The sequence below is a fragment of the Uranotaenia lowii genome, unplaced genomic scaffold (genome assembly GCF_029784155.1).
Source record: "Uranotaenia lowii strain MFRU-FL unplaced genomic scaffold, ASM2978415v1 HiC_scaffold_340, whole genome shotgun sequence".
In the NCBI taxonomy this organism is placed as follows: Eukaryota; Metazoa; Arthropoda; class Insecta; order Diptera; family Culicidae; genus Uranotaenia; species Uranotaenia lowii.
In genome coordinates this window covers 35,162-45,277 of record NW_026598246.1, presented here as the reverse complement: position 1 = coordinate 45,277, position 10,116 = coordinate 35,162, and the positions used below count along the sequence as shown (strand labels likewise).

The 10,116-nt window shown below is 38.0% G+C and overlaps 1 protein-coding gene across 1 annotated transcript in view; it reads right to left on the bottom strand.

The window, feature by feature from the left end:
• Window positions 1–34: 34 nt before the first annotated feature.
• Window positions 35–10,116, bottom strand: part of LOC129759955 (cyclin-dependent kinase 5 activator 1-like) — a 31,679-nt gene continuing 21,597 nt past the window's right edge. Inside the window, exon 3 of the mRNA XM_055757537.1 lies at window positions 35–289. Coding sequence (XP_055613512.1) covers window positions 136–289 — 154 coding nt within the window. The 3' untranslated portion in view covers window positions 35–135. The remainder of the gene's footprint in view (window positions 290–10,116) is intronic.

Below are 10,116 nucleotides of genomic sequence, written 5' to 3'. Positions count from 1 at the left end.
TCCACTAATGCTAGTATTGATGCTGCTGCCGGTGATGTTATTGTTGTTCAAGCTGTTCTGTAGCAGCTGTTGCTGTTGCTGCTGCTGCTGTTGAAGGGTCACGGAATTGCTGTTGCCACCGTTGATGTTGCTGCGTCAAGCTGCACCACACGGCAGGTTTCCGTTGCTGGTCGCGCTGGACGAGTTCATGCCGCAGGCTTTGAGTTCGGTAAAGATTTCGGTGAAGAAACCGGGCTCGGCATTGATCCGAAGCATGTTGGAGGACAGCCGGTTCACGATCAGCAGGCAGCTGGAAGTGGGTAGAAAAATATTTGCGTTAGTAAAATAATCTGTATGTACTGTTTATAGGGATGCGAATTGAATACTCAGCCTAGCTAAACAAAGAGGAAGATTAAGTGCTCAGTAATTCTTTGAAATCGATTAAAAAAAATATTGACATCGATAATATTGAAGATTTTTTCATAAAACGCTAACACTGCTGCACTATCCGGCAGTACAAATACACTGGTAGCCAGTTCGGTTAAAAAAAACTTCTAATCTTTTTCAAAGTTTCATGTGAACACCCCAAACTTGGTATAGATACAATACTTCAAATAAATAGACAGAGAAATCTATCGGACAGACTATTGACTAAAGTTTTACGACTCATAAATTGTTGAACTCTTTCCGGAATTTCCGAAAAAAGTCATGGTCTTGAACATCTTCCGGAAGTTGCTTGTAGTGAAACAAATTTTTTGTGATTTATTTTTTATTCCAAATTCAAACAAATCGAAACAAGACAACAGTGTTGCTAATGAAAAACTAATAAGCACTCGTACTAGTATACATTTTTTTAAATAGTTTATTGACGCTTAAACCTCAGAGGACTTTCGCGTCCACTCGTACACATTAATTTTCTGGTCTTGTAAGGAAGCCTTCTGTTAAAGGAAATTTTGACTCTCATAAGTGTTCGTTCAATAAATATTATAATCACAGATATGTAACAACGAATATGACCTTCATGCGTTCACAATTCTGAGTGACTCGAATAATGCTTGCTGATTTGATGCATTTATGAGAATAACGTTTGGAGTTAAAAATACTCCAGCACCTTTTCAAGGGCTTTTTGCAAGGTATCTAAACTGGATACTTCATACTTCATCTCATATCAAGCACTTAATCTATCGCTTTTGAAACAGGTATATTTAGTGGTATTGTACAAAACTTTGATGGCAGATTATCGCATTTTTTATATACTGTAGAACTTTTTTTTTATATATAATCAAATTGAATCAACCAAACAATAGTAATGTTCTTTGGAATCTTGGCTTGAACCGAAAAAGAATGAACAAAAATAGTTCACCTTCCGTAGATGAGAGATGATCCAATGTAAACTTAAAATATCTATTATGATGAATTTTTTAAAAAATCTACCAGAGATTTCCATACACTTTTTTCAGTGAGAAGACCCCGGAAATGACCCTAAAAATGGCGTTGACATAGGTCTGGAACGACATTTACGGAGAAAGTGACAACGAGCATCGTCGGAGGCATTCGCAACTGACTGAAGGAATGTTTTAAGGACGTGGAAGAGAATTTCGAGCTTATCTTGGACTTTTTTTCGTTATGATTGAGTATTAAGCAGGGTTATGGTTTTTAAGCTTTACAAAAAAGGACGGGAACTTTATTGTCACCCTGTACCAGTCTTTGAAATTTCATGAGTATGTGTTGATGAACCTTACCTCGTTCAACGCCATACTCAAAAGCACAGGTTGCTTTCAGGGAGCCAAACCGACAAAAACGACGATGGACACCTTCTCAACATCGCCCGGCTTCGTTAAGCAATATTCAATAGTAAATTCGAAAAACCAAACGAATGGCACTCATACAAGCTTGAGGCAACCGATTTCTAAAGAAATAGGAAACCTCGAGATTCCTTGTTTGTTCGTAGATCGAATGCCCAGGCATGATTCTGCTATTAACGCGCCAGCACTAAATTTTATTCTGAATTTAAATAAAAATGTTAGAAACGTCGCTGGTGGACTGGCAACAAAACAAAGACTTCCGGCAATCTAGTACTTCACTTTTCTTTGTCAAAAGTCTTTCGGAAGTCGGAAGTCCGGACTTCCGAAGTAAAATTCAGTGCTGACGCTATTATACTTCGGAAGTCCGGACTTCCGACTTCGGAAAGATTTCCGACAAAGAAAAGTGAAGTACTAGATTGTCGGAAGTCTGTGTTTTGTTGCCAGCTCACCGGTGACGATTCCTAAAAATTAATGAACATTCACAATATTGCCATTATTGCACAGCACCCTGTTGCATTCTTGTTTATACCTATGTTGTATACGTATGTTGGTTATCCACCATCGGTGAACGGATTCACCGCAGTTTCTGCCTAAGTAAGTGCTCACATATTTTGGAAGAACGAATCAATCAGGTGGACTAGTTTACTAACAGGTATTCCGGCATTCATGTATATACCTGACCAGCTGGCAACTGATTGAACATTCTTATTATAAAGTCAGTTATTAGAAGAAACACATTTTACCTGTCGGCCACTTATGGGATTCGAACCTAAAAGTATTCTTGACGATATCGGGAATCGATCCCAGTACGTCTGGCATACCAAGCCACTAGACTCGCGCCAATCGATCAGCCACATTGCCGCTGCTAAAATTGTTACCTGGGAATTGTCACCTTATTCCGACAGTTGGTATAAGTGAGGTGAGAGCCACGGTAAAAATAAAACAAGGTAGGCTACTCCCACGAGTAAAAAACTCGTTTGAATGTAAACAAGTGACATCAGTACTATCTTCGAACAGCGTGCAAAGCAATAAGCTTTGCGTGCGTAAGATAATGCTGCATACACCGAGGCTCTCTAGATGGATAACAATTTCGTCATTACCGGGAATATATCACCTTGTGATATTGTACACCGTGGGTGAAAGCAAGTGACAGATGTTCATTCCCAGCTGAGTGACTGGATCAACCACAAACTGTCAAACTTATGTTTTTGATTTTTTCTTCGGACATTTCGCGACGTGTTGCGGCCAGCTTGCGGCGGAAATCCGCGAGGACAAGTCTTCCAAAGAAAATCGAAGATGATTCGCTCGGATGCCGGTCATTTGGTGGAAGAAATCGACGCTGTCCTGAATTTGGTGGTATCGATTATCGAGAAAATGACCGAGGCCCAGGAACCGACCCTTGCTCGTGTTTGCTTGCAATCTTCATGGCGTCTGTTTTGCAAGCTGGAACCGCCTTCCTCGCTGATTTAGGTGGCCAAGCAGTGCGATCAGGTAAAGGAAGTCTTCTCCGGAGTCGATCAGCTGAAGGCTCAATTCACTCAGAGTCCGCCATCGAATGAGCAGATGCAAAAGCTGTACTCCGACTGTTGCTCGATGTCCTCAAGGATACAAACAGTGAGCTGGCCTCGAAAGTCATGATCGAGCTACTCGGAACGTACACGGCCGAAAATGCCAGCTACACCCGGGAGGATGCCGTTCATTATCGAAGTGCTGAAGACATGTCCATCTGCAGCACCGTGCATCGGACGTTTCTGTAATTTTCTTTATAAGTATCACATGAACCTTAAACAACTTATCGGTTACAAACAGTTTGAAATTTATTTCAGCCAGATTTAGCAGCAGAAATCCCTTAAATAAAACCAACTCCTTAAACTAACCCCCCCCCCATTTTTATTGAATTTCAACAACTTACAACTCCGATTTTCTGTAATTTTCTGTAATTTTCGTAATGTTTCATTTCATTTTTATCTCGTCACTACCTGAAAAAGTACCGACAATTGTCACCTAAAATCGTCATCCGAATGCGACGATTCTCACCCACGAGAATAGGGTAAAAGTTGATCTGAAGTGACTTCCCTCACCTAAACCGACTACTGGAATAGAGTGACTTGGGTGACTCGACTATCGTAACGCCAAGCGCGGTGCAGGATAAGAGCCAATGTCCCAAAAAAAGCAATAATTCTTCAGTGCACCCATCGCTTTACATTTCATTCCAATTTGCACCACCAGATGTCACTCATGTCACTTTTCCAAATATACGTGCCACCCGACAAAAGTAATTGCACTTACGTTTTCGAGTCCCATGTATCAACTGTTCGTGAACTTTGTGCACGCGCTGCTACTGATGAATCCGTACTAGTATTTGGCGACTATAATCAACCCCGTCTGGTGTGGGAAGAAACTGATACAGGTGCTAGGCTTTTGAATGTAACTCCTTTAAATGCTGCCTCTGCTATCTTGATTGACGGAATGGACTCGCTGAATCTTATTCAATTGAATGCAATCAGAATTCACCTTGGTCGGATTCTCGATCTGGTTTTTGGTTCGAGTGAAGAACTAGTCAAAATCAGAAATGCTCCCGACATTTTGGTACCGATTGATTCTCACCACCCTCCAATTGTCTTCGACTTACCCACTGTTTTGTTTACGAATGAAGCCACATCAGACTCTATGGAGCGTAGGAGTAGAGCTCTTAACTTCAGGAAAATGGACTTTTCACAACTCGCACAATATTTGAATAGCATTGACTGGAACGATCTCTTCGGTACCTCATCGGTTGATGCCATGACAGAATTGTTCTGTGATTTGATCTGCACCTGGTTGAATTCTCACGTTCCTTTGTTTAAACCACCTGTGTCACCTGCTTGGAGCACGCCTACTTTACGGCAACTACGGCGCGAGAAAAATGCATGCTTACGCAGACTTCGTAAAGAAAGAACAGGAGACTTTCAACTACAGTTTAGAGCAGCAAGCACCGTCTACCGCAAACTAAATGCAGCACTTTATAAGCGCCACGTCTTGCGTTTACAATCTAGTTTACGCACCAACCCCCAAAGTTTTTGGACATTTGTGAACTCAAAACGGAAATCGAGCTCCCTACAAACCTCTGTAATTTACAATGACGCTGTTGCTAACTCTCCAGGTGCATGTTGTAACCACGGTGTCTCTGATAGAACGATTTTATTTATCGAAAATTAGCATCGCTAATTTTTGCACAATTCGAAAGCTGGGACTTTCCCCTTTCATTTGAGCCCAAATTTGAAATAATCCACCGGGGGGTCTAGAACATTTTTTTTTTTTGAAGATTTTTGAACTTTTTTAATGGTTTTTTTTCAAAAACAAAATCATACTAATCACTGTGAAAACGCTCGTCTTACCTTTAGCGTTAATCCAACATCATATGTTAATAACATGATTTAATAGGAAATTTCCCTGGCTACAATTTTGTAGAAGACATCAAAGTGATACAAATCGAAAGAAAAGAGTTGGAATGTCACAAACGGAGTGATTATTAAAAATCTAATAAAACTTCTCATCACTGATTGTACTCAGACCAGAAAAAGTATTCTACGACCTTAGTTATTGATTGTAGAGTGTATAAATGTTCAAAATGCTTTATTTTCATAAAAAATTTAATCTTTTACATAAAATTTGTCAGGATTACCACAATTATGAACATTTTTGGGGTATCAGATATCAGATTTTTTTTTTGTCACTCCGTTTTTTTCAAAAATCCCGAAATGGGGAATAAATAAATTTTGAGGTATTTTAAACAGAAATTTGATGCATTCTTCGAAAACTCAAACAGTTGAAAGAGCGAAAGCCAAACAATAGAAGATGGGAGTAATATCACCTGTCTTTTAGAATTTTTTTTTTTCAAATGTTTGGTCCTAATTTTCTCGAATGTTTGATTTTGTGCAATATAGATTGTATACAAGCCAGCTTTGGTTCATTTTTTTCCAATGTATTGAAAATTTGAATTAATTTTTATTATAAATCAACGAGCCTCCCCCCCTCCACCCCCCTCTGCGTGATGTTTCAACTGCAAATGACAAAAGATACATTTGAAATTTGTTCCGGCGATATAAAAAAAATATGGCACTTGCTTGACTTGAAAATTTTGTCACTCATTTCATACTTTGAGCACACATTTTGAAAAAGTGCCGAATCTGGGCAAATATGTATATGTAGAAAAATTATTTTAAGCATTTCAAGCCATTGCTTTAAATACCGTTCATGACACGATGTTATATTTTGTTACCATAAAAGTAAGAAAATAAAATTCCAGGGGAAAGCCAAAAATGCAGAAATCCACAGACAAATGTTTGCAGTGTTCCATACTATCAGATAAAACTCCATGTTTTTTTTTATTTTATCTAGAAAATTTGAAAAAAAAAAACATCAATTTGAACAAATGCAACATTTTCAGAAAACGAAATAAATAAACCCCAAAAAATCTAATGACTTCAGATCTGACAGCTTAAAGTGAATTGAGAGTATATTTTCAGATAATAGTAACTAGGTATAACATCAAATCAACCTCTTAAAATTGTTAAAAACAAAGTTGATGTTGAGATTTTTTAATCTTCTTTTTCCCTATTATCAAAAAAAAAAAAATCAATGAAAGACATTAGATTCAGTTCGTGTACTGTTGAGAAAAATGAACAATCTAGATTTTTGCTTGAAAACTTAAATTCGACCACATTTTTACATACACGAGTGCCTCTAAAAACACTAATAAATGCAATCAAACATAAACAATTGGTTGATTTTTTTTAAATTTTATATATGTTAATTTATCATGCTTGTGATACCCGTGTCTAGAGTTTTTAATCAATCAAAAGTAAAAAGAATGGAAACTTTCAGAAATCATCAAAAAGGATGAAAGATTTTCAACAAAGATGTTTGATTTTGAAATCCAGGTGAATTATTTAAAATTTGGGCTTAAATGTAGGAAGTAAATCTTATGTTTTTCCTAGTCTCAAATGTTTGTTCATAAAGTATTCAAACTAACTTAGCTTAAAATTAATATAAATAACTAAATTTTCAAAAAATGCGGGAGATATTTTTTCCAGAATAAAACCCTATAAATGCTCAAAACTTCAGATAATCCTGATCAATATTATGTGAAAGATTGATTTTTCTAATGTAAAAAAACCGTTTTGAACATTTATACACTCTACAATCAATAGCTAAGCTCGTAGAATACTTTTTCTGGTCTTAGTACAATCAGTGATGAGAAATTTTATTAGATTTTTTAAATGAAATAATAATCATTCCGTTTGTGACATTCCAACTCTTTTCTTTCGATTTGTATCACTTTGATGTCTTCTACAAAATTGTAGCCAGGAAAATTTCCTATTAAATCATGTTATTAACATATGATGATGGATTAACGCTAAAGGTAAGACGAGCGTTTTCACAGTGATTAGTATGATTTTGTTTTTGAAAAAAACTATTAAAAAAGTTAAAAAATCTTCAAAAAAATAAAATGTTCTAGACCCCCCGGTGGATTATTTCAAATTTGGGCTCAAATGAAAGGGGAAAGTCCCAGCTTTCGAATGGTGCAAAAATGAGCGATGCTTATTTTCGAAAAATAATGTTTTCTCCCAGAGACACCGTGTGTAACTTGTTTGCAGAGCATTTCAAGTCAGTTTTTCATCCAAAAGAGAGTGCAGTGAAGCCATCAATCATGTACCTGTCGATGCTTTTGAATTGAACACTTTTGAAATTAATCAAGATCTTATTGAGCTCGCTGCGAAAAAGCTAAAAACTCATTTGCTCCTGGGCCTGATGGGATTCCAGCTGTTATCTATCGTCGCTGCATCGAAGCTCTTTCCTTGCCTCTGGCTAGGATCTACAACAGATCATTCCAGCAACGAAAATTTCCAGACAAATGGAAAAATTCGTTCATGTTTCCGGTGTTCAAAAATGGCGATCGTCGAGATGTTAAGCAATATCGTGGTACTACCAGTTTGTCTGCAGGGTATAAGCTCTTTGAAATAATTGTTGGCCAAGCCCTTTTACGCGCTTCATCGCAGTACATCGCCCCCGAACAGCATGGTTTCATGCCTGGTAGATCGGTGAGTACTAACCTCATAGAATACACGTCGTTTTGCCTCAATCAGTTAGAAAATAAAAAACAAGTCGATGCGGTGTATACAGATATCAAAGCTGCTTTTGACGCGATTGACCATAAGATTTTGCTCGCTAAGCTTGCCAAGCTTGGCATTCATGACAACATGATTGCTTGGCTGAAATCCTTTCTCACCGAGCGCTGCATAAGGATCAAGTACGGCACTAGCATTTCATATCCTTTTACCAATCGATCTGGCGTCCCCCAAGAGAGAAATTTGGGGCCATTATTATTTGCGCTATTTTTTATCGATCTGATTACTAGCCTAGAAGACAGAACGAAAATTGGTTACGCTGATGACCTTAAAATATTTCTGCCAGTGGAATGTACTGCTGATTGCATTCGCCTCCAATCTCTGCTGAACCAGTTTGATGAATGGTGTAGACTGAACAAACTAACAGTCAGTGTCTCAAAATGCTCTGTGATAACTTTCCATCGGAATAAAACCCCGATCCGTTATGACTATAGTATCGGCAGCCAGTTTTTGAAAAGGGTCTTTGAAGTGGTTGATCTTGGCGTGATCCTCGATGCGCAGCTCACTTTCAACAGTCAACGCTCTTCAGTTATCAACAAAGCGAATCGTCAGCTCGGCTTCATCACCAAAGTGTCACGTGAATTCGAAGATCCTTTGTGCTTGAAATCACTGTACTGCGCCCTCGTCATATCTATAACTGAGCATGCGGCTGTGGTCTGGGCTCCGTATCAACTAAGTTGGATTTTGAGGATTGAACGTGTACAGAAGCGGTTTGTCAGATTCGCCTTGCGACACCTGCCTTGGCGTCATCCCGAAGATCTTCCAGCATATTCGGATCGGTGTCAGCTTCTGGGTCTCGAAACCCTCGCATATCGCCGAAAGACTCAACAGGCTTCTTTCATTGTTAAGATTATGAATGGAGAAGTTCAATCGCCAAATCTTCTAAGGATGATAAACCTCAGTGCCCCGTCGCGAACTCTGCGATCTAATTCGTTGCTGTCACATCAAATCCACCTAACATCTTATGGCTACAATGAGCCACTCAGTGCAATGATGCGTATGTTTCAGGATGCTGAGCACCTGCATCAGTTCGAAGAATCATCCAGCCGATTTATTCGTCGAATTCGTCAGTCCAAGATGTTTTACTAATTTGATTGTAACTAAACATATTCATTTAAACATTTATGTTCGATGAACTTAATAATAATAAACAAATAATTATAATAAACAAATATAATGCATAAATTTTAATTATCGATAAATTTCTCGGTGAAAAATAGTTCGATAATACACGCCGAAAAAATAACTCTGTGAGTGGGCACGGTAAAGCGTGAAAATCCATGAAAAGTAATATTGCGGAAATTGCACCTATTTAGACTCCTGTGCAAATAATTTCCACGCAGAAATATTTTCGCACTGACGCACACATAGATAACCCGTGTCAGTTTTTCAAATCAGCCGTTGCTCGCTTCTGATTTTCACATTTCCAAACAGCATAATCGTTATTGTTTTGGCGAAAATTATTATGAAATCTAGCGTAACATTTAAAAAGGGCGAAACTGCCAAATGTAAACAAATCGAGTTAACGGTCAATCCGGATGCACGCGGTTGCACTTTACCTATCAAATGCGGTTTCATCTTAAAATTACTTAAAACTTTCAAAAAATTGATAAAATTCAATTGGGCGAAACTTCCTGTTGATGCATTTTCGTTGGAACGTGAAGTTACGCCTATTCAAAATGGAGTGAATTTTTCTATTCGTGTAGAGCCAAAAGGCGTAACTGAGTTGACCGTGTGTGACAAAACGGCCTAATTAGTTTTTGCGTGTAGGATGAACGGGCGTAACTTCAAAACCAAAACAAAAACGGCCGATCAATTGGGCGAAACTTGCAGGCGTAACTGAAATCGAAAACAATAATAGGGCGAAACTCGAAAATCTCTGAAATTACGTGAAAAAAGTTAAAGTTCTTGATAACCATCGAACAATAAGAGAATATAATGCACATTTCTTGATTTTGTTGAACAAAAAGTGGTTGATTTTATAAATAGGATTTGAATAGGTGTTCCGAATTTTCAAACGCGTTTTTCTCGTTTCGAGCTAACTGCTAGTTTCGCCCTTTTTAAATGTTACGCTAGAAATGCGAACCAAGGAGTTTAATAACGAAAATTGACCGATCAACAAATGAAAAGAAACGAACAGAAAACAGAATGCATTCTGTACA